At 47.2% G+C, this 24,827-nt stretch overlaps 1 protein-coding gene across 1 annotated transcript in view; it reads right to left on the bottom strand.

The window, feature by feature from the left end:
• Window positions 1–22,112, bottom strand: part of IGF2R (insulin like growth factor 2 receptor) — a 96,878-nt gene extending 74,766 nt beyond the window's left edge. Inside the window, exons 1-2 of the mRNA XM_080805342.1 lie at window positions 21,803–22,112; window positions 3,741–3,880 (exon numbers count right to left, since the gene is read on the bottom strand). Coding sequence (XP_080661468.1) covers window positions 3,741–3,880; window positions 21,803–21,951 — 289 coding nt within the window. The 5' untranslated portion in view covers window positions 21,952–22,112. The remainder of the gene's footprint in view (window positions 1–3,740; window positions 3,881–21,802) is intronic.
• Window positions 22,113–24,827: the final 2,715 nt, after the last annotated feature.

Below are 24,827 nucleotides of genomic sequence, written 5' to 3' on the forward strand. Positions count from 1 at the left end.
GTAAGGGGCCAGCCTCCTTAGAGTAAATGAAGGCACCTGATGCAGCAACCACAACGGGATTCCCTGTGTCCTGCCCAGGTCATCAACAAGAAGCCGGTCAGAATCCCAGGCTTTGGCGGTAAGTAACCACAATTAACATTCTTTCCTGGTGGGTATGTTACACCTCAGTTCTGTGGGCTGGTAACAGGCTTCCTGAAGTAGATGTATAGCTTCTAACCCTCAGAAAGATTAATTAAATTAAGACCAAAGAATTAACATTTGGGATGGCACGAGAAATGTGACTGTATTCGGTATTTTTTCATACTGGCAAAGTTCAGTGTCATGACTCCAATCGATCCACAGCTTATAACTGACCAACTGACTGCGACTTGTGACACAGTATTAGAACATCTAAGAGAATTTCAAACTAATTGTATTTACAAATTTAAACTACTGAATTTATAATTATTAGTACTAAAGTTCTAATTGTCAGATCAGACACATTAAGTACTTCAAAAGGAAATCAAATAGGTAAAATGTTAAAACATAGAAATTTTAAATTGGAGCAAAGACAATTCAACAAGGATGCAAATGCTGTTCACGGGTCCCATAAAAATGACTGCTAAGCTCTGCCAGATTTATATATGGAACAGTATCATTTGCCTAAGGAAGAACTAATATATGATTTTTTTAATCAAAAATAATGTAATATTGTTTAAACCAAAGTTGAGGTCTTAATATTCATTTCTAAGTACAAAAGCAGCCTTTGTGGGTACCATAAAACACACATCAACAATTATCTTCCCAAAAGAGTTACAACCATCTTCCCCGTAGCAATACAGGCATGTGCCTGTTTCTAGGCTCCCTGCCAATGCTCTATGATTCAACCATTTAAACTTCTGCCAATTTGATACAAGAAAAATGGGATTTCATTATTGCTTTGATTTGCATTTATACCTGGCTACTAATGAAGTTGTACTGACCATCTGGGATTCCTCTTTTGTGAACTGCCTGTCTTCAGACTTTGCCATTTTTCCTTGGGTTGTGTGTCTGTCTTATCATGTATTAAGAGAAGGTCCTACATCCCCTAGATTATATTTCTATTTTGCTAGGTTTCTTCCCAATGTTCTATTGTCATTTTAATTTTAACTGATCTGAAAATTCTGTTATAGGATATGAAGGAAAGGTCTAAAGCGGTTTCCTAATGGACAAATAGCTAAACTACACCCCAACTTGTGGTTATACTGAAGTTCTCGTTTATTTTCAATCTACTGCTATACTAGCTTTTCTGTTCCTCTGATCTACTGGGAGCTCTAGTTTTTGAGGCTGTTTTCAAAATTCACTTTCTTTCCTTTCTAGCAAGTTCCTAAGAAGTTAGTTTCTCAATTGTCCTCTCACAGCCAGGAGTTTGGATTTCCCATCATCGTTCCCATTTTAGCTCTGCAACTGTCCAGTGACCCCATGACACGGCCCAGAATAAGTTCACAGGCTCTGGAGTCCACCTGTCAACATTTGAATCCATAATCATGCAACCTCTGACAAGCTCCTGTATCCATTTTGGGCTTCCGTTTCTCCATTTATAAAAAGGGAAAATGAAGTCACCTACTTCAGAAAGTTTTGAATGAACTAAACAAGATATTTTACTTAAAATACATAATGCCTGGCACATAAATACACAACAAATTTAGTTATTATTTAGTTATGAAACCAAATTTATAATAACAAATTCCGTTGTTTCTATTACACAACACAAACTGGCAAAATCAGATCTGATTCCCGATTATCTGTGTACTAATTTAAGGTCATTCGCATTCAATCAAACTAGTCTGCTTTCCTGAGGTGAAGAACAGGGACAGTGCAGAAAGGGGCCACCATCTAGCCGGCCATTCTTCCCCTTGAGGAGTGAAAGTATCTGTGTCACGCATGTCTGGGGGTCAAAGGAGATGGGAAAGTGCTCGTTCACCTCACAGTCAACCCCTACCTTAACTTTTTTTTTTTAAAGATTTTATTTATTTACTTGTCAGAGAGAGAGAGAGAGAGAGAGAGCGCGCACAGGCAGAGTGGCAGAGGGAGAAGCAGGCTCCCTGCAGAGCAAGGAGCCCGATGTGGGACTCGATCCCAGGACGCTGGGATCATGACCTGAGCCGAAGGCAGCCTCCTAACCAACTGAGTCACCCAGGCGTCCCTGTACCTTGACTCAACTAGTTACTTCTGGCCTCTCCCCTTTAGCCAACCTCCTACTCCATTGGGCCCAGCTTTCTAAAAACACATTTTAGCAGATCACCTCCCCCGTTCTTGGCACAAAGAATCTATAATGGATCCACTACTCACATCTCAGAAAAAATCAACTCTCCTGCGGGGCTTTCAAATCCAACCCACCGTGGGTCATTCTAAAATTCTGTCCAGCCTCTCCACCTTCACAGATCACCCTGCCAGTGACACTTACTTATCTGCATCCAGTATCCATCCCTTACACTGAACTTCTCATCAGCCAGAAATACTATCGTCAAATATTATAATAAAGTCATGAGGAAGATTCCCTTTCCTCTTTCCGAAAACCTCAGAAACAGTGACCAACAGGCCCACCTGTGGCCTCCCGGCACGAGTCCTCAAAATAGAACAGGAGGAAGTTGGCCACCTCATTGCACGATTTTAAGTAGGTCACAAAATAAAATTCGTCCAGCCCAAGAGTTCAGAACCTGGTGCTTTCTCAGATCTCTGCCCCGAGCCTCGCTTCCCTCTTACCAGTGTTTCTAGTCTAGACAGTGCCCTTGCTGGCAGAGAGAGGAACCAACAGAAACTGCGTCCACCAGCAGGCCACACAGACCTTACTCTTGTCACTCCAAACACTGCTTTCTAAAAAGCCTTTTTAGCCGTGTTCAGGAATTTTCATTCAAAACGACAGAGCTACCACAGCAAGCTGACCCTCCCAACTCCAAAAACCTGCCAAGTAGCCTCTCCCCACTACTGCACTGGCCCCAGTCACACACAGTCTCCACCTCATGACTCCTTCACCATCACATCTCACTGTTCAAACTGCCCTGGTCCAAGGTCACCGCGGACATTCATGCCACCAAACCCAGGGAAACACCTGTAGGTCAGCCCTCTGCCTCTTCCGTTAGGCATCTCCCCCTCTCCTGCCCCATGTGACTCGGTAGGGCTGCCACTGTCCGCCAACCTGAACCCATCCTCCTCACCAGAAGAAAGGGATCCTAACCCAAAAGGAGGGCATTTGGGGAAATGAAATGAGCCCTAAAAAAGGAAAGTTTGCACTTTCATCTCCTGGACTGGCAGTCCTTAGGACTGGTAAATTTTTACTATAAGCCTAAAACCAATGACCACCTTTGATCGCACATAAACAGTAAGAGCCTGAGACTCAAAGAAGCACAGAGGAAAGCAGACAGAAGGGGTGAAGGGGCCGAGCACTAAAAGAAATGAGCCTGAAGGAGGGAGAAAAGTAAAGACCGGGTTTGAGAAAAACAAGAGAAGGCAGAGCCATCTAGGAAACGGCCTTCTGTATCAATAAATACAAATGTGCATGCCTCTTCATGATTCTTCATGATTGTTAACTGCGCTAGATGGAAATAACCTAATCTGATCTCACGCTGGACACATGTAAATTCTTACTTTTAACACACGATAAAATAGAAAACGTATATTACACAATATAAGCGTATATAAGCTTATGTGTCGATAGCTATAGTCATTTTTGCAAAATTGGGATCCTATACATCCAGTAATTTAAGGGTAGTTCTACTTACCCACAGAATGATAGGTGCTTGCCTTCAAGTCGTACATACAAATGGCACTTGATGGCCCACAGTGGGCAACATCCACGTTTCCACAGATGCTGATCTTATAAATCATGTTATTTTTGGTATCAACAGCTTCCCACGTATAACTAGAAAGGAAGAAAAACAATTTGTCACTGTCACGGATCTGCCAATAATTAAACTTCTCCCTAGTTTCACATTAAAGCCACTTTTACTCAAGACTACCACAATCTAGAAGATATACTTTCATCAGCCAAAAATACTAAAGTCAAACTATGTTAAGCTGAACAGAAGCCAGGGCACAAACCACTAAATACCACCTCGTTCTGGTTCAATCCGCCCTGAAGCTGCCACAAGACTGACCATCATCAAAATACTTAAATATTCTACAATTTAAGAATATCAACTCCCATAAGTAACTGCTCAAGAATTATGTTGAATATATGATAGTAACCCTTCCAATCACACTGGAATGCTGAAAAGCCAAAGGACTGTTTTTAACTTTATGTTATATAAAAACTATTTATGGCATGAAAGACAATTCTCTTCTGGTTTTACCTTTTATGGCTACAGTTCAGATCCAAACTAACAAGAAGTTGTGCAATAAATCAACTATCTGACTCAAAATCAGACAAAATTTACTTTAGTTTGATCCACTCCATCAAGCATTTAACATGCATTAAAACTCACTCTCCATTCAAGCCTCTGGCAAAGTAAATACTGAGTTAATTGTTCAGGAGTCAATCTGCATACTTGGGACAAAATAATGGTTTGTCGGTTCTGTCAAAACAATTATTCTCAATTCTCCACTCTTCCTGGAGAGAATGTTTTGTCCGTTTGTAAAATAGGGGTCATTTCCTCAGCAAGGCTAAAGACAGGAAATGAGGAAAGTAACTAAAAAGCTCCTTGCAAAATGCGAAGACACTGTATTAATTCAACTGCACTGCTGAAGAGAAGTTACATATGAATTGCTCTGGTTCAGCCTACCCGGGAGTTGGTGGGGGAGAGGTGGCTAAGCCCTGACTCCACTCAGGTGTGGGACTGTATCTCCCCAGAGCAGTACCACCTTGATGATAGAAGGCACCGGCTCTCAGAAGGAGCCGTGCTCTTCCCAGAGCCTGCCTTCCCCAGGGCCTCGGGACAAAGACCCGCACAAAACACAAGGCAACGTGGCTCTCCCTGCCTAGAGGCAGCCCTCCCCTCCCCCGACAGCCCTGTCCAGTAAGGAAGGAGCCCCAAAAGTGGGGCTGCTGACAGGCAAGGAGCCAAGCGCTCTCCTGAACCCAGGGCTGATCAAATTTACCTGCCGAGAAGCAAAGGGACATAAGCACACGGAAGCACTCAGGCAGGGTGGCCCAACGCTCCCCTGGTTCTGACAGCCGTGGCTGGGAACCTGAAAAACAGGCCGGTGTGCTCCCACGGCGCAGGCCTGGAGGTATGCTAGGCTCGTAATTGGTTACCACTGAACGTGGCTCTTTTTCAAGTGTAGTTGATACACAATGTTACCTGAGCTTCAAGTGTGCAACACAGTGATTCAGAATCTCTATTCCTTATGCTATGGTCACCACAAGTGCAGCTACCATCTGCCTCCAGGCAAGGCTATTTATTACAATACCACGGACCCTGTTCCGGACGCTGTGCCTTTCATCCCCGTGAAAGGGGATGAAATGGGGAAGCCCGTACCTCCCACTCCCCTTCACCCATTTTGCCCATCTCCCTAACCGTCTTCCCTCCAGCAACCACCCATTTTGAACTCAGCTTCTTTATCAGTAACCCCTTATAGTTATCTCCTAAAGCCAGGAAGGCTAAAGGCAAAAGAAAATACCCCAAGTACCACCAGGCATGAGAAAGTCATCAATAAAGGCCTGTTTCCTTTGACCTTCACTAACCTTTATTCATTTGCTTCACAAATATTTAAGGACTTCCTGCAAAGGCACTCAAGGGTGCAGCAGTGATCAAAGCAGCCCCCCCCCCCAGTATGTACTGGGGGGGAGGGGACAGAAAACAAACAGGTAAACAGTTTAAGTGCTCTGGCAAAAATGAAATCATGAGTGCTGGGAAATGGGCAAGGACCAATTTAGACTGAAAAGTCTTCTGAGACTGTATTTGCCCTGAGACTCAAACAACAAAACGGAGCAACTCAGGGGAAGATATGGTGGGAAGAATATTCCAGGAGCTGCACTAGCCACTGCTAGGCCCCGCAGAGGGAATGAACTTATTAGCACCCTGATGGAAAAGAGGGCAGTGTGGCTGGGGCAAGGTGGAGGAGGAGAGCAGCAGCAGGCTGGGTGAGGTCCAGGAGATGGGGAAGGCCCACTACATGGGGAGGGTGGGGGGGGGGGGGTGTTGCAGATTCAACCACACCGTTTGATTTTATTCTTAAAGGAAAGCCACTCAAACACACTGTGGATCTTTCCTTAAACTTTTAAGCTAGTGCTTTTATTTGCAAAGTATTAGTAAAACTTTTCTATTAATTACAGTTAATTAAAGAAAAATGCTAACCTCTTATTCAAGAGCAATGACTACGTTTTTCTGGAATACTAGACATTGAATCTAAAACCTTAAGAGTGGCATCATGAAAGTGTTTCGCAATCCTAAGTATATGAGAGCAGTACATAAAGGTATCATTTGAGAATGAATCGACTGCTAGGAATCAACTCTAAAGAAATCCGCACGGTATCTAAAATGCTATACTTTTCTTAAAAACAGAAATCCACTGCTGATTTTGCAGAGCGGATATTTAAACAAGGTAGTTGTAAAGAGTGTGTGTTTAGGGAGCAGAAAAAGAGATTTAAAAAAAGGAAAATGGGGAATACTGTCTTGATTATCTGGAAATCAGTGTCCCTAGAAAGAAAAATGTTCCTCTGTTTGATTTTCTTTCTTTCCTGATTTTGCATTTCATAACTACTTTGTCAAGATTCATCAAAATGGTAAGTGGGCTCGGGAGTGAGGAGTGATGAGGCTATGAAAGTATCTGAGTGCTGGTTTTCTCCTGGGGCTTGATATAACCACTTACCACAGGGTAGCCCCTCCGGGCTGGCAGCCCCCACAACCCCAACCCAAAATACCAGGTGTAGAGTCCTTCATCAACAGGAAGGAACGACCATAGTATGTTTCTAATCTATACGACACTAAACCTCTGGATGAAAATATTTGCAAGCTGTGTAGAAATGTGGTCTACACACACACACACACACTCACGAGAGTGCACACGTGTGCATCTCAAGTGTGTCTGCTAGGCGAAGGTCTCCTGCAGCAAGGCAGGGATGAGAGCCCAGGGGTATTTCCTTGAATCTCTAACACTCAAACCCGTATCAAGTCTTCCAGGTCACTGCGGCTCTACGCTACCCCCCCACCCGCTCCGAGGGAAATGACGGGACGCAAGGAGGTGGAGCAGGGAGAACCACAAAGGCCAGGGGAAGAAGTTGGTCAAGGGGAAGAGCACCCAGCTGCCCTGCCCACGGTCCCAGCCTCGCGGAATTCGGTCGACATGCTCCGAGGAGGCAGCCCGTTCCCAGCAGAACTGCTCTTCCGGACGCACCATCTGTGTGAGAACCTTGGCTTTGAAAACGAGCAAAAGCAAGCAAGGTCCACGCCATTCTACCCCATTTTCCAGAGCGTAGTGTAGTAAGCCGACGCCCCCCTCCAACTCTCAAAAAACCCAAATTCATTTCAATGCACACCTGACACTTCTAGACATGCGTGTAGACCCAGTAAGTGCCCTGGACCCGCAGCTGTGACACCAGCACTACTGACACGGCCCACACACAACGTGTGCTCCTCGGGGCAGTCATGGCCTCCCCCGTCCCCCAGCACTGCGGGGGAAAGAAAGCCGCCGTGGGCCAGGACGGAGCACGGCGCAGTCTCCCAACAAAGCCACCCTTCTTCCACCGTCCTGAGCACCTTGGCCCGGGAGCCAAAGATTCGCAGGCTCAGAAGATCGAGCCCCTTGCCCCAAGTCACGCAGGTATGGAATGTGCCAGGTCTGTCTGAGCTCCAAGGGCAAGTGTTTCACCACCAAGGTGAACTGCCTCATTTACTTTCAATTCTTCAAAGTTTTTTTAACTTCCCAGAAAATAGTTTCAATTACAACACTGCAACTGACAAAATCGTCCACAGAACTCTAGTTTAAATCTTGTCACAATAAACGCCACTAAAATGACAGATCCTGTGTGGCGCAGACGCCCAGCATGAGCGAATGCACCTGAGGGTGGCCCTTGAGGAAAGGCTGCAAACCTGTGCGAGATGCAGATAGCCCCGGGCCACACTGCCTGAAAGACTGCAACTTTCCCAACTCAAGTTCTCCTCCACACTTTCACACTTCTGCTCTCTACCCCGTCCACATCTGCGCTCTTCTGCACACTCTGAACTGCCAACCACCAAAGGCGCCGCCTTCTGCAAACTCTTCCCTCACCCAGTGCCTTCTAAGGAAGCGTATCACTTCCCTCGGCCCCCTTCCCACAGCTGCCCTCGCCCGCCTTGTGGATCCAAGCTGGTTGAGGGCTTCACTGAGAGGGACACTCATCTCTGACTCACTCTCCCTCAAAAGGAGTACTCGGCTCAGCAGAGAGCTGCCCTTTGATACCCCAACCAAGAGTCCAACAGTGTCACCAGTAACTGGGAAACATCCTACTATCACTCCTTCAGATCCCGTGGGGAACAGGGACGGGGGCAGAAGTCACACACAAGGCAAATGTCTTTAAGACATCTCTGATTTTAAAGTGAATTCTGCTCCTGAAATATGCCCTAAACATGGACAATTAATTTCCCCATAAAAAGTGAGCATGCAGGCTGAGTAGTTCCCTTAAAGGAAGCTTAAAACTGTCAGCCCCGACTGCAACTCCTACGGCCTCAGCCGAAAGTGTCTTGGATGACCACAGTCAGTCCGTGTCTGTTCAGTGGCACAGAGGTTCCATTTTAACCTCATTTGGTTTAAATTTCATAATATCCTGAAAGGTGTTGGCAGATTACCATGAGAAGGAGGCACACAAGTAGCATACTGTCAACCAAGCCCGAGACAGGAAGGCATTTCGACTTTCCCAACACGGTCCAGCAAAGGCCACATGCACAACCCATGCCGGGCAAGAACACACCCAGCCAGGGGCACGACGAAGCAGCAAAGCCAGCTGACCAGACACAACTGCCCAGAGTCCAGAAAGCCTAACAGAGAAATGCAGGGCCGTGCCCACTGAACAAGGCCGATACGTCCGTCCGAAAGAGAGGAAATTCACAAGAAAAAGCCAGAGACGTACAACTGGACAAACTGTGTAAACTCTGTGAGGCTGGTGTCTTCCTGGGACACCTCTCAGGTTTTCCTCTCTGTGATCACCAAGTATCTGCAAAACTGCAATCTCTTACAAAATAGAATTTGGCTTTCTTTCACTTTTAAAACCACTAACATCTAAAATAGAGTACATAAAATTCCGTTATAAAATGTAGGATATGCCCAACCTCTTAGAGGAAAAAAAAAAAAAATCTTAGAAGACTGAGTTCTTTCCCCCCGCAACACAAAACAGCCTCATGAACCTGATGTGCTTCTTCACGCTTTCTGCCACCAAGTCACACTCCTGAAATACACCTCAGTTCCCTCGCACTCCATGAGTCTTGGGGTTATGGTCATGGTCATGAAGCTATTAAACTTTTTATTACTGGCCTACAATTAATTATTGGTTTATAAAGCCGTACAGAGGTATGATGGAATCAGTAATAAAATTAATAAGCATGTGTGAATCTATAATTTGGTTTCTTCAAGAAAAAAAAACAAAGCTTGGTAACACACCGGCTAAATTCACACAGCACAGTAACTGGCTAGAGGAATGTTTTTCTGAATCCAGAGTGAGCAGCAAATCTAAAATTTTAGGGACAAGCGAAAAGTCTTTCCAACCTGAACATCAAAAAAAGATTTTCCTATTTTTGGCCTGCATCCAAGTCCTCTTGCAGAATACTCAGGAAATCGTTTGGCTCACTTCTGCCTCTTATCATTACCAGATAGTTTCTCAGCTCGTATATCCAGCTCTCTAACCTTCAAAAATCTGGAACAGTCTCCTAAACTTAAGAAGGGGGGAGGGGGACACAGGGGAAAAGGAGGGCGCAGAAAGAGGCAGGATTTCCAAAATGGACATTTGCAGCAGAATGTCAAGAGCTTAATGTAACCACTGTTGTCAACAACTTTCTGCGGCCGACACTAAAAGAGAAGAATCTGATTTGGCGTCCTGGTCTCAAGGCCAGGGGACACATGAGTTTGACACAGCATGGCAAAAGCTTATATAGGAAGTACTTCACTTCCTATTCTAAAAAGCCCACAGAGCTGTGGATATAGATATGGGGCCTGAACAAAAAAAAAAAAAAAAAAAAAGACAAGAAAGTGCCAGACATTAGTCTTTGGTTTTCCCGGGTGGCTACACTGGGTCGGGGAGCAAGAAGCCAGTTGGCTAGAGAGGGATCCAGCTGGAAGAAAGGCTCTAAGTCAGCACCAGAGCCCAAGGCGCTAGGGGATGGGTGAGGAGGTGGCCCAGCAAAGTTTTAAAACCAGCACCATGAGTGACTAACAGAGGTCGTGTGAAATCGAGAGGGAGGTGAGCCTCACTCAGAAAGGTACCATGGCAAGTGGCAGGAGCCCACAGACGTGGCTCCAGCTCCCGCCCCACCCTGGCCAGCTGTGTGGGACACACTTAATCTCCCGAGCCCCGACCTCCTCATCTACGAAACTCAGCTGCTGCACAGAGTCACTGTGAGGGAAAGCATGACCAGGAACACTGAACTTTTGAGGGACTAGGATTTAAGGCTTTCATCTGATCGATAGAAGGCTTCGGGCTGCTTCAAAATGGAGTTTACAAAAAAAGGTACATTGGCTTAGAGCCTCCTAAAGGAATGTCACATAACACTGGCCAGGAAGTGGAGGGGGCAGGCCCTTATCTTGGGCCATCTCCACGGAGCTGGGAGAGCTCGAGACAGAGACTGGGGGGGAGGGGGCGGGGGGGCCCTTAGGACACACACACACACACACACACACACACGCAAACACCCGCTGCCTCCTGGGCTCTCTCAGGACAAGACAGCCACTTTGGGCCCACCCACGCCTGGGCCACGTAGCCACCAGCTGCCACCAGAACAGAGGCCTGACGAATCTGCAACTCTGGCAGGGGAGGAGGATGAAATGGACGGCACATACCCTTCCTAAGGAGGTTCCAGCACAGTACGAGGTGTGGAATTCTCAGTCCACTGGCAAGGGCCCCTCCACAACACAAACCTCTCAAAAAGGACCGCCTGTCCTTCCTGCGCCACGCCGTGGCCTTTTAACTCGGGTCAGGTCCGCTATTAGGATGCAGGCCTGTATTTCAACTCTAAACCCTCTGTGAGGATTTTTTAAAAATCAGAGTAATTACCTGGATGTTCGCGGGCTTTGTTCCTCATATGCATAAAGAAAAGTTGGATTACAGGCTAAACCCCCTTAATTATACAGATGCCTGAATTCAACTGCTTTTAAGGCCAACCCACCAGCCCACGGCACAGGATTCAAACCATAATGCTCCGTCCTCTCGTAAGCTGTCACCAGCGTCCCCGAAAACCCTCCCAGCCCCAGTGCCATTCCTTCAGAGAGCAAAGCACCAGGGAGGTCTGCGCTCCCAGCCGCTGCGCAGTCCACTCGGCTGCGATCCGGACGAGGCCACTATCAGCTGCCGGTCCTCAGCAGGCCGGTGCGGTTGACACAGGAGAAACGTCTCTGCTCTGAAGATGCTGGTTCAAATGTCAGACCGGCCCCTGCAGCTCGGAAGAACCCAAGAGCCAACAGGGAAAAGGAAACGCACGCACAGGGCACCGCGTCAGTATCAGCCCTATTTGGGGACAGCACCCGGGTTTTGTGTCCTCTCTTCTCCTCCCTTTCTCTCTGTGCCAGATCACTCCCTTCAGCACACCGACCTTTTGTAAGAGATGCCGCTCTTTACAACACTCCGCTTGGGCCCACACGCCAGCGCAGCACCCACCCTCAGCTCTGATCCCTTTACAGCAAACTCCAAACCTACTGGGTGCACAGCCTATGCTCTCACCTTCCCTCTAAGCCAACTGGGCTTTCGCCCACCACTCCCCCAAAACCTGTGTCATCATCACCAAAGACCTCCGCACTGCCAAACCCACTGGTCACTTCTCAGTCCTCGTGGTACTCAACTGCTCCACATTCAACATACCCGACCACTTTTCTTCCTACAACCCCATCTTCCCTGGGCTTCCAGAACACTGTGCTCTCTTGGTTCTCATCCCATCTCCCTGGCAGCTCTTCATCAGCTTCCCCTCCAGGCTCCCCGGCATCCGGCAGACCTCCAGGAATGGGGTCCCTCAGACCTGGCCTCCACGACTCCCTAAGTACTCGTTCCAGTGTTTTCCAGCTATGCAGCAGCTCCCAAACTGACATTCCCAGCCCGAGGCACTGCCCTCGACCCCTAAAGGCACAGTCTGGCTGCCCACTTGACCTCCCCACTCAGATGCTAGAACGCATCTCAACATCAACATGGCCAAACCAACGCCTTGCCTTCCCCCTAAACCTGCTTTGGCCATGGCTCTCCCCAGCTCTGAAAACAGCAATTCCAACTGCAGTGCAGTTTCCAATCGCACGGACTAAAGTAAAATCTGTGCTTGTCTTTCTCTCCTCACATCCCAGAAGCAATCATCAGGAAATCCATCACCTCCACCTTCAAAATACCCAACTCCAACCACTCCTCACCGCCGTTTGCTACAACCCTGGTCCACTCCACTGTAACTGCCTACCTAGTCTATCAAAAGTCCCAGCATTCTCCTTTGGCCACCCCCACCCTACGTCACTCCTCTGCGTGAAATCCTCCCAGGGCTCCCACCACCCTTGGAATAAAAGCCAGAGTCACTACAATGGCCTATGGGACCTGGCCCCCAGCTACTTCTCCACCTCCCCTCCAGCCCTCTCCTCCTGTTCCCTCAGATGCCACAACGGCCCCTGTGCCATGTCCTAGCCACATCAGCGCGCTCCCCGCCAGAGCACCTGACACGCGGTCCCCAGTATGAGGCACTGCCTTCGTGGTCTCTGCTTGTACGTCATCTTACAGAAAGGCCCTGGAGGAGCGCACACTTCCTTATGAAGGGGCCCTGCCTGCAGCCCTTCCCACCAAAGTGTCAACCAAAGGCCAACTCTACAAAGACGGAAAGGAGAGCCACGTTGGCTTATCACTTTGTTTGTGGTGAGGAACACGTGTACAGCACACAGCAGGCCTAGGCGCTCGGAGGAACAAGGACAGGGTGACTCAGTGGAGATGCGCCCTTGTCACTTCTAGGAATCTACTTCTTAGCACTTCCACTCTGGTGGTTTGGCTTTCTATTTTCAGACCAGGGGCAAAGACCAGGGAGTGTCGGGGGAGTTTTTTGTTTTCAGTACAAAACATCATTTCACAACGTGTAACTGGTTTCAGAGTGGAGAGAACCCACAGATGGCAACAAGTGAATTTTACACACAAAATCCAATGGTGCATCCTCCTGGTGGGCCCTGAGGAGTATTTGCACACTCAAGCCCAAAGGCTCTGACTGAAAAGACAGCTCCTAACCTTCCCTCCCAGGCTGCCCACGGGCAACCAGATTTCAAAGGCCACTTTCCTCAATCTTTGTCTCCCTACCTTAAAGCAAAACTGAGTGACACCTTCACGATCTCTCTAATTCCTACAACTCTCCTCGCCGCCTGGGCACCGTAATACTCGTCAGGATCTGCTCTCTCCACCCAAGGAAGCTGCCCTCCGGATGGTAAGCGAAGGACAGTTGCCCCAGCAGATCTCAGAGCCCACAAAAGCTCACAGATGAATCCCCCCCCCCCGAAGGTCTCCGGCTGCTCTGAAGGGCAAGTTTCATGCTCAAAGGAACTGGAGCCACTGGCACCTCCCCCCCACCTCCGCCGCTGGGAAGGGTGCGCGCCGACCTGTCCCCCGCGCCGGCTAACGCAGAGACCAAAATAGGCAGATGACACAGGGCTTTGGGCACCTCAAAATCCTCTCCAGCAGCAGCTGTTGCAGCTGAGCAGTCCGGCAGAGCTGAGGAAGTGCTTGCACGTCCATCCCCCCAACCCCTGGCCTGCCTTCCCATGCCCGTTCCCACTGACGACAGGCAGCCTGGAATCCAGCACCCATCCCCCTCCATCCAGGGAAGCCCACAGAGAGCTAAGAAGGGGCCCCTGCTGACCACTGACACCCACACAAAAGTCAGCCGGGGCTTCTTAGCCCGGACAGGAGATGAACAAGGAGGCTCTCTCTCTTTCCCTGGACGGTGGAGCTGCTGCAGCCACCCCAGGAAGGAAGACAAGCCAAGAAAACTGCAGGAAGGGGCCCAGGGCCGGCCTGACATATGGCATCTGGCATCCGCCCAAAGCCTACACCTCCCATCATGAAGCTCCTCCTTGTTTAAGGGAATTTGAGTGGGGCTTTCTGCAGCTCACAACTGAAGGAATCCTGAAGGATGCATACCTCCGAACCGCAGAATTCTGGATGCAAAATGGACCCCGAGAATCACACAGTCCAGTGGTTTCTAAACTTTTTCAGACGATGGAAACGTTTCTTTCTCAAGAGGAGTCTTTCGGGGGGGGGGGGTGCCAATGTAGAAAACGGCTAAAGAAGCAATGCTCTCCGGTTGAGGCAGAAACCCCAAGGCACTAATAGAGAACCCCGGGGGTGCAGGGTAACAGGCTAAAAATACCACGAAGATAAATGCAGCAACTCCAGCTCACAGACAGAAAGTAATCGTCACCGCCACCGCCATTTGCGAACACGGAGGCTGGGAAAGGCACTGAAATGCATTTGAACCCTCAAACCAACCCTAAAAACTTGACTAGCACCCTGGTTTGACACAAAAGGAAATTAAGGCATGAAAGGACCCGTAACTGGCCTGAATCCTAGCAACGAATACAGGGAGGGGTCCAAATTCAAACCCGAGACAGCCACTGCCCTCTCTCATGGACGGAACTGAGACCCAGAGAGAGGAGATCTGCCAGAGTCAGCTCAATACTCCAGCTCTCGAGTCTCCAGCTGCAAGCAGGACACACTGCACTTGGCCAACTGCAATCAGCACGGCTTTATCAGCTATCTCCTGGCAGGCGCAGGCTGGGGGTGATACCTGCGAGGGCAGAAAAGTCCTGAGATTTGAAGAGCAGACACCAAGATGCATCAGCCAGAGGCCCGCCTCGCCCATCCCCCAAACTCCTCCGAAACCGTTTAGAGCCAAGATCCAACAACTGCTTCCAGCCCTACCCTGCACAGCTGCATCAGAACAGGCAACAAATGTCCAAAAGGAGACTCACCGCCAAGACCACAATCAAGAATCACCAGTCATCAAAAGGGCACCAACACCATGAAAACCAGGACAAACTACCAACAAAAGAAAACAAGTCCAAGGAAGGAGAATTAATAGAGCAATCGGGGCAGAACTTTACAACCTATCTTCCTAGGAACGATGAAAACTGTGGCAGCCAAAAAGATTCACAGGCAGCAGTGACTGTACATCAAGTTGTTGAAATACAAATGTTTAAAAAACAACAGAAAAGTTTTAGAGCTTACGAGCAACAAAATAGCTAAAGCTGGGAGAGGGGAGACAAGACTTTCTCCTGGAACTCTAAGTAGTAGCCAGATACAAAGTATTAAAGACAAGTCAAGCAGGACAAAGAATTAGTTACAGTAAAGAAAAGCTGAACAGCACAATTACAGAAACTTTTCCCCAAATGGAGAACAGTTTTTCCAAACACACAGAACATTCTCGACTTGACTAGGTGCTAAGCCACAAGGGCAATGTCAATAAATTCCACCCCATTCACTAGCCACAATTGTGGGGGGGGGGGGGATTATCCATTCACCTAGAGAAAAATGATTCTAAACAACCAATGGGTTCAGGAAGTTGAAACAGCTAGAACTTCTGGATTCCTGAAAGAAACTATTTAGAATTTAAGGGTTAACAAATATGTAACAAAGCTCTGAGTGATACGGTCCTTGGAACAAAGAAACATATAGCTTTAAATTCATCTAATATTATGTAAAAGGACTTAAAAGATCTAAGCTTTTCAAAAATGTTACTAAGAGAAAGCAGAAATTAATAAAATTGAAAATACACAGTGACAGAGCTGGTAAACAAAAGAGGTAGACAAATCTTTACTAAATATGAAGACAAAAATGCACAGACATCAGAACTTTTAAAATTCACCTAGAGAGACAAAGAGTATTTTCAAAAATATAAGAGTAGCATGCTGTACATTTATATATGAATGCAAAATTAAAATGACAACTTTCCAGGAAATACAGACTTTTGATACAGTGGCTCAAGAAAAACTAGAAAATCTGACTAGATACATAAAGAAGGTAAAACTGAAAGCATAAGCAAAACTCCTCCTCCATGGTACTCTACCTTCTCAAAGACACCAGGCCCAGATAGTTTTACTGGTGAGTTCTACCAACAGTTAAGGAAGAGAAAACACCCATCTTACACAAAACTTTCCCACAGCATATAAAATACTAAAAACTAACTAGCTTTTTCCACAAAGCAAATATATTCTTGATGCTAAACTCAGCCAAGAACAGCATAGCAAAGAAAATTACCATCCAGTCTCACTTAAAAACAGCTTTAATCATCCTACATAAAATGTTAGTAAACAGAACTAGATATATTCATGAAAAAATAAACTTTCAGCCTCTCCTATCATACACAAAAATTAATCCAAAAAAATTGAACATAGGGCTAAACATAAAATTAAAACTACAAAACTTCTAGAAAACCGTAAGAGAAAATCTGTTTGACTTTTGAGTCGACCAATGGTTCTCAACTGGAGGTAATTTTGTCCACCAAGGGCCATTTAAAACGTCTGAAGACATTTTTGTTGGTCACAACTGGGGTGGGAGCAGGGGGTTCCCTCCTGACATCTACTGGGTGGAGGACAAGGATGCAATTTAACATCCTCCATACACAAGGCAGCCCCCACAACAAAGAATTACCCATCCTAAATGTCATTAGGCTGAGACTAAGAAACCTTAGCATAAGTAAAGATTTCTTAAGTTACAAAAAACACAAACCATTAAAAAAAAAAAAGATAAACTGAATTTTGTCAAAATTTAAAAGTATCTGTTGATCAAAGTACGTATTTTGAAAATGAAAAGGCAAGCCAAAGACCGGGAAAAAATATTCACAGTACACATTACACAGACATAAGAAAGGACTTGTACTCAGAACACATACAGAGCTCTTAAAACTTGTTAAGATGACCCCTCCCCAAAAGAACTGGGGAGGAGGGTGACAAAAGACTGGTTTTAATAGGCATTACTGAAGGCTGTCCAAATGGTCAATAAACACATGAAAAGATAGTCAACATCATGAGTCAGGGATATGGAAATTAAGACCACACTGAGATGCCACTACAAACCCACTAGAATGGCTAAAATTAAAAAGACTGATAAGACCAAGTGTTGACAAGGACAGAGAACTGAAACTCTCATATAACGCTGGTGGGAATGCAAAATGGACAATGGACAACGCAAAATGAATAGTCAGACACTCCCACATATCTACTTAAGAAAAAAAGGAAAGTCCATGCAAAATCTTGTGTGCAAATACTCAACAGCTTTTTATGTATAATAGCCAAAAGCTAGTTTAACACCTAGATTATTTTTAGATCAAAGAGAAAATCAAAACTAAAATGACATTATTTAAAACTAACAAAAATAACTAGAGAAGGGTGTGCATGGGTGCTGCCTCCCTAGGGAGAGCAATCGTGGCCAGCACAATCTTCTGGGATTTCAACACCATGCCATTCCATTCGTGGTGGCTCCAATTTCAGCTCTGGCCCCACCCAACTGTCCCCCTGCTAAAGAAATTATTGAGGAATAAATGAATCCTATGTCACCTTGCCAGGATTAAAGATGAGGAGACACTATCGGTGTAATTTCAGGCTTCTGTCCCTCAGTGGTCACGAGTCAGCTATGAGGAAGACACAAAGGACCCACAGGTATACCCAATCTCAGCCACTTCCACATTCTCATACACCGTCAATGACCAATGGGGGCATTACCAAGAGACAGATCCCCACAACCGGGGCGGGCGGGAGGGGGGGGGAGGGTGCGGTGAGAAAAAAAGAAGAAGAATGTTACCTCCAAAGTAATGAGCTACTTTCTGCCACTAAGTCCCTGTTCTGAGACCCCAATGAATCCTCTGACCAGCACAATACAGTTTTACATGCTGAGATCAAAATAAAGACGAGAACATATGAATTATTTTTCTCAACCCCATCTTTCAAAAATCCTTCTACAAAACACTGATAAAAGATGTGAAATCCCTCCAAGAATTCGTTTCCTAGGAATTTATCAGGATGTTCTAAGAATTAATGCATGAGATCTAATGTACCCATAATTAACAACCTTGGGCTTCTACACACACTTATTGTTGCAAGAAATTGCACACACAAATGGATGTGGTCCAGGTTTAACATGTGGCCCAAATTAAGCATATAAGCATTGTTCCTTCAGAAAAATTGCAGGAAAAAAAAAAAACCTCCTTAGAGACAGCAACCAAACCAACCTCAACTCCCAGCTGGCTTCATTATTCTCTTGTTCTCAATATAATAAAAACTTTCCAGCATTTGTACCCAAACAATTGGGGGGAAACTTGTTCTGAATAAATTATAAAGTACTTCACTTAAATCAAGCAGCCCAATGCATTATTTTATAACTAGTGTAAACTGTTAGGACCCCTTAGGAGGTTAACACCTAAACAAAATGGAAACTCATCTACCATACATGATGTAAAATGGTAGTTTCCAAAGCGTAAGTCACACAGTGATGAGTAAGGCTACAGACGAGCAGAGAGCATGTTGGTCACTTTTGGTGACTTTTGATGACTTTGCATGGCCTGGCTTCTGCCCTCCTGCCACTCGCTTTCACTGTTCCAGCCCCACTGACCTCCAGACATTCCTCAGCAGCACTAACACTCCTCCTTCCTCGGGACCTCTGTTCATGCCAGACCCACAGCCAGTCACACTGGCCTCAGGAAACACGTTCTTTCCACTAGCACACCACCTCCCGAAACAGCTGAGTGACGAAGAATCCACCAACTTCTTCTCCAGCTCAGGGCTCACCTGGCACAGCAATCATCTCGAGTCTTAGAAAACATTCGACCAAGGCGCTCTAAGAAGCGGCATGTGAAGCACTCGGCAGAGCCCCTGCCTTTGGGGAAATCGCCTTTCTTGCTCCTGCTTTTCAGTGCACAACCCTCAGAGACCTCTCTCTTCCATGAGCACAAATGCTGCTCCAATAGTTCTCCGCTGTGTCCCTCACCCCTCCCAGTAACTAAATGCACCAGGAACCACACCCCTGCCACCTCCTTACCCCAGAAGAGAGCAGGCCCACAGCTCGCCCTCAGCTTTGCCCTCACCCAGGGGCCTCACCAGGTGACCTGCAGGCAGCCCTGAAGCCTACTCAACTTCCCTCCTCTTGGTTCTAAGGGATCGCAGATGAAAAGTACCCTTTTTGGTTCTAGAGAACTGGGTAAGAGAGAAGTTGCTTCCTGGGACCCAACTCTTTTATTGAGAGACAATGACAAATTTACTAGCAGGGCGCTAGTTAAAGCTGTACAGTGTCTGGGCACTACAAACTGTGGCATGGAGGACGGGTTTCCGGTGACTGCCCTAGATGCCAAACCACAACGAACAAGAGAATTTTCGGTGGAAAAAAGTATGTTCTGTGTTACAAACAAGCAATTTACAAATATTTGGGATGTGATCCTTGTGTCTACTGCGATGTCTACCTGGGGCCTGCTGCCATTTGACGAAGCTACACAAAGAGTAACACTTGTACAGTCTGCTTTTCATACTTCTGGGGGGGATCTGGGGGGATCATTCACATTTCGGACAAATGGACTCCCAGAGACAGAATAAAAAGACAGCTTAACACAACCCGCTTTGGTGATACTAAGTAGAACTTTTCATACTGGATTTAAAAAATTATCAGCTTGCATTCCTGTTCTCCAAATATAAGCTAGAGTTAAGGAATTTTAGCCAGCGTTATCTCATAAAAGTACACACAGATTTTTGACACTCCCCCCCCAAAAATGTCTTAACAAGCATTTAAGCCAAGGTATTCACTTAAAACAGGAACAAATAGGAAGAATTTTATTTGGCGGAATATTAAGTTTAAAATTGAGATTATGCACAGCTCTGGAGAAGTCTCAACACAAAACCACAGAGCAGTAACAGACACGGAAAAGAAATGTGTCCAAGCCCACCCCTGAATGGACGGGGAGATTTGCTGTCCTAAGAAAATCTGGAAGAAAAAGCAAACACGCCAACTTTAAAGATATTCTAAGACTGCAGAGGACGCATTTATCCCACTAACAATGCATATCACCCTAGAGCACTCTATAGCATTTGTGAAGTTGAAGATACAAAGGCCACTTCCTACTGGACCCAGAAGCCATGTTCCACTCCAAAAGGAGGTTAACAAATGCAGATTCAAATTCAAGTCGCTTTGAGGACTCACTTTCGGTGAAACTAAGCCCCTCCCCTAGCCCCCTATCAGCCACTTACGTGTTTCTGCAATCAAAACCAACTTTAACCTTAACTATTAAAAAATAAATTCCAATTTGTAACAGGACCAAGACTTCAAGACCACTAGCCCAGTTACTTTCTTCCCAACAGGACTGGTCGCAGCAGCCATTATTCCAAAACCACCTCCTTCAAATGTTAGCTGCAGCTTGACCTGGCAGAAGTCGACCCCCTTTTCCGTGTACCACGCTCATTACTGTGTAATATGTATCTTAGGGCAGCCAACTAACCTATTAACTAATGTGCAGTAAACACTCCCGTTTGCCTTCCTCCCCTCTCCCCCAAAAGGGAAAAGAAATAAAGAACACGGACCTTGCAAAGAATTTCTTTTGTGAGCTCAGTTTCACTCTCCTTAGAACAGTGATATCTGTGAGTTCTAAACTCAGGGGTACAAATTAGACCATGTCTGATACAAGGGAAAACTAAGAATCCCGTAAACCCCACCACAAACTCAAAGTTCAGCTCAAAGCGGGCTCAACTTCATTCTGAGATGTAACCTGGAAGCACCAGTTCGCTGGTCTTTCCGAACTCTTCGCCCTGCTTCCTTTTACCAAAGTTTAAAAATAAATAAATAAATAAAAGTTGGTTTCTCCATCATCCTAAACAGTCCACAAAAGGTTGGTCAGAACTGCCCCTGGCAGTTCTCCCATCCTCACCCGCGTAGGACACTAACAGCCCTCGATGGGACTGGCGATTATACAATCATGATTCCCAGAGCAAAAGGCTCCACTAGAATAATCCACCCTGGAGACAATGACATCATGTGAGCAACTAGACAGGAAGTTAGGCTCGGAGATGTGAAGGGTAAAGTCTTGAAAGCCAATACAGGATGACCACCCTCCAGTCCCTTGATCCAAAAAAAAAAAAAAAAGTCAGTCACCTTCTGCAGAAAAGCTACTTTAATGAGAAAAGGAAAAACCTACATGGAGGAAATCAATTAGCAAATGAAACCACCCCCCCCTCCAACTCTAAGGCCATTCGTGCGGTATCCTTCCACACTAAGGGCCCTCTCCAAAGACCAGCTGGTGAACTTTGAGGAAAACGTGGAGTGGGAACAAAGCGAAGCTGTAGTTCCTGCGTCCTCCAACTTTCGCAGGCGCTCCGCTGTGAGAGGGCAAGAGCTGGGCGGAGGGCGCCCGCAGTGTGACACCCGGCTGGGTCCGGGCGGCCGGCCGCTCGCACACAAAGACGCCCCGGACTTAGTGACAGCCACAAGTGGCTAGGCAGCGGCCCCCCGGGCCAGTGCCAGGACGGCGAGTACCCCGCGCCCCCCGCCCGCGCGCGCACGACCCCTCGGTCTCTCATCCCTCGCCACTACGCGGGCAACTTTCCCTCGGGGCCGGGGGAACCCAAACCCAGCAGAAAGGCGACTCGGGGAGCCCAGCCTCTCCCCAGAGCGCCCCCGCCCCCCACCCAGCCCAGCTGCGCGCCCCGGGCAGCGCGAGCTAAGCCTGCGCCCCGGCGGGCCACCCACCTGCACAGCTCTGGGAACTCGGCGCCCTGGGCCAGCGCGGCTCCCGGGGCCCAGACGAGCAGCAGGAGCTGCAGCAGCAGGAGGGAGCGCAGCGGGCGGCCGGCGGGCGCGGGCCCCAGGTGGGCGCCCCGGCCGACGGCGGCCCCCATCGCGCCCGGCCCGGACTGCGCGGCGAGCGCGGGGCTAGCGGCGCGCGGCTGCCGGGGGCCGCGGCCGGGACATGGTCGTGCAGCCAGGGCGGAGGCTGAGCTGGAGGCGGAGAGGCGGAGACGGGCACGAGAGGAGCGGGAGCGGTGCAAGAGCCCGAGGGGCGCGCGGCTCGGCTGGGCTCGGCGGCGGCAGCAGCAGCGGCAGCGGCAGCGGCCCCGGAACAGCGTCACGTGACCGCGCCTGGCCCCGCCCCCTCCCCCGCCCCGCTCACATGACTCCCTTGTTCAGGTGATCCCCGCCCGCCCAGGCTCCGCCCAGGCCCGGTCACGTGAGCGCGGCACGCGCGGGGCAGGAAGCGGCGCGGCGGGGAGCGGGGCGCAGGTGCGTGGCCCGGGCCTGAGTCCCCACGCCGGCCCTCGGCGGGGACCGACCCCGGCCTCGCTTTCTCCCTGCGCACGCTTTGGGTCGCGGTGTGGGAGCGTCCCAACTTCGAGTTACCGTACCTCAACCCGGACCCGCGGCCGGGGAGAGAAAATAAGGGGGTCAGACTTTGTGCCGAGCCGTGAGTGCCGTCCCACAGCGGCGTCGCTTCGGAGCCTGGAGCAGTGGGAACTCACTTGCCCTGCTCTGCGGAGTCAGCGCCGGCGCCCTGCACGGGGGTCCCGCGTTCGCCCGGCACAGCCTCTCACAACCTTCCCTGGGAGTGTTATTTCCCAAGTCTGGGCTTCCCACGTTAAGGAGCCAGGACGAATACGGGGCCGGGGAGTGTGAGAGGCAAAGGCGTGACTGCGAAGTGAGTGCCACCCAGCAGGGCTTCGGTAATTCCTCTATTCAGATACTCTCTTGAACCCACACTTTGTGAACGGCTCTGAGCTACGCACAGTGTGAAAGTAAAAAGAAATCTAAAGTGTTGAGCTCAAAAAAATTTACCTTCTCTTAGAGCAAATAAAAAGATACAGAATAACCCCAGCGGTGACAGCTCATCTTTTCTTTAATGTTTTTCCGTGCCAAACCGTACTGGCTAGCATTTAAGCATGAATCTGGAAACCAGGAGATTGGACCCTTGTTATAAATGAGGAACACACTCAGAGACGTTAAGTGACTGATCCAAAAGCACTTTAAGATGTGGCAAAGCTGGGATGCAAATATGTACACATAATCATGACCCGATAGAGGCTAACATTTCTTGAGCGGGTAATGGTGTGCAAAGTAGCAGTCTGGTGCTTTCATTTAGCTCATTTAATCCTAACACGATCCTATTAAAAAAAAAAGAAGTACCTTCATTGCACCTATTTTACAGATAGGGAAACTGAGGCGAGAGATATTAAATAACTTGCCAGTCATGCAGCTAGTAAGAAGCCTGGGTTTGAGCCAAGTCAGACAGTGCCAGAGTCTGGCTTAGTCACCATGCTATTGAAAGAGTAATATAACCCAAGAAGAGAAAGCACTGTAGTGGCTCAGGGGGAGAGCTCAGATGTCCAACTGCGGGCATCTAGAAAGGGTTCATATTTTGCAACTCCTCGGTTATAATTGATACGGGCAAAGATCTTCAAGGGATACTAAAACCATCAGGTGAAAAACTGTTACAGGAGTTTGTCTCAAAGTATCACCCTCAAAGTGTATTTCCCTAGTAAAGGAGAAATATATCTTTACAAGGGAAAGATCTGCTAGAAACACCTTAATCAAATGATTAGGATTACTATCACCAATATTTGGAAAAAATAATATTTTCTGCATCCTAAAGTGATGCAATGAAAAGTACTGCTAAAGGTAATGTTGAAAAGAGCATAATTATGACTCAGATGCAGATGCAAAATGAACATGTATTAAAGATATTATTTAACTCATTAATTAACATGAGAACCAGTAGCGTGTTACAACTGGCTCAAAGGGGAATCCAAAGAGAGAGTCCAACACACTTATAAGCAGTCAGGAATGCTGAAGTTGCCCAATGGATGAAGGATTGGTCAATATCCATAAGTCAAAAATCAATTGCATATTCAATAGACACAATTTGCATTTCTAAAGACAAGAATCATAGATATTATCAACCGTATTCAACAATCTCTCAAGTTTTAAAATAGCTCGAAGGCAATGAAAGGCACAAACCCCCATAGAATCAGATACCCCAGCAGGGGCCATTAGATGGTGCCTAGCCTTCCACTGAGGTTGCTCGATATTATTTTCGGTCTGTTTCAAAGTCTCCCATAATTTTCCCCTACAGTACACAATATCACTTACATGATATTCTTATCAAGATGTTTAATTTAAATCTAATCAGAATAAAACAACTGAATCCATATTGTGGAGCATTCTACAAGAAAACTGAATACACAATTTAAAAATGTCAATGCTCAGAGCACCTGGGTCCTCAGGTAGTTGAGCATCCGATTTTTGGTTTCAGTTCAGGTCATGATCTCAGGGTCATGGGATCGAGCCCAGAGTTGGGCTCTGTTCTCCCTGTGGAATCTGCTTGAGATTCTCTCTCTTCCTCGCCCTCTGCCCCTCCCTCTGCTCATGCTGTAAATAAATAAATAAATAAATAAATAAATAAATAAATAAAACTTTTTTTTTTTAAAGATGTCAATGGTCTGTTAGGCACCCCCTTCCAAAAAAGCAGAAGTACTCTCCCAAGTCGGGGATATGAACAACACACTGAGGACCGAATCTGGCTAGAGAGCTCTTTTGTAAATAAAATTTTATTGGAATATAGCCATACCCATTTGTTTATGTATTGTATATGGCTGTTCTTCCTATACTTGCAGTGAGTGTTTGCAACAGAGCCCACAAAACCTATTCTGCCACCTGGCCTTCTATAGAAAAAGTTTTCCAATCCCTGTTCTGGATCAGTGGTTCACAAAAGTGTGGTCCTTGG

Source organism: Martes martes (genome assembly GCF_963455335.1).
Source record: "Martes martes genome assembly, chromosome: 6".
Lineage (NCBI taxonomy): Eukaryota > Metazoa > Chordata > Mammalia > Carnivora > Mustelidae > Martes > Martes martes.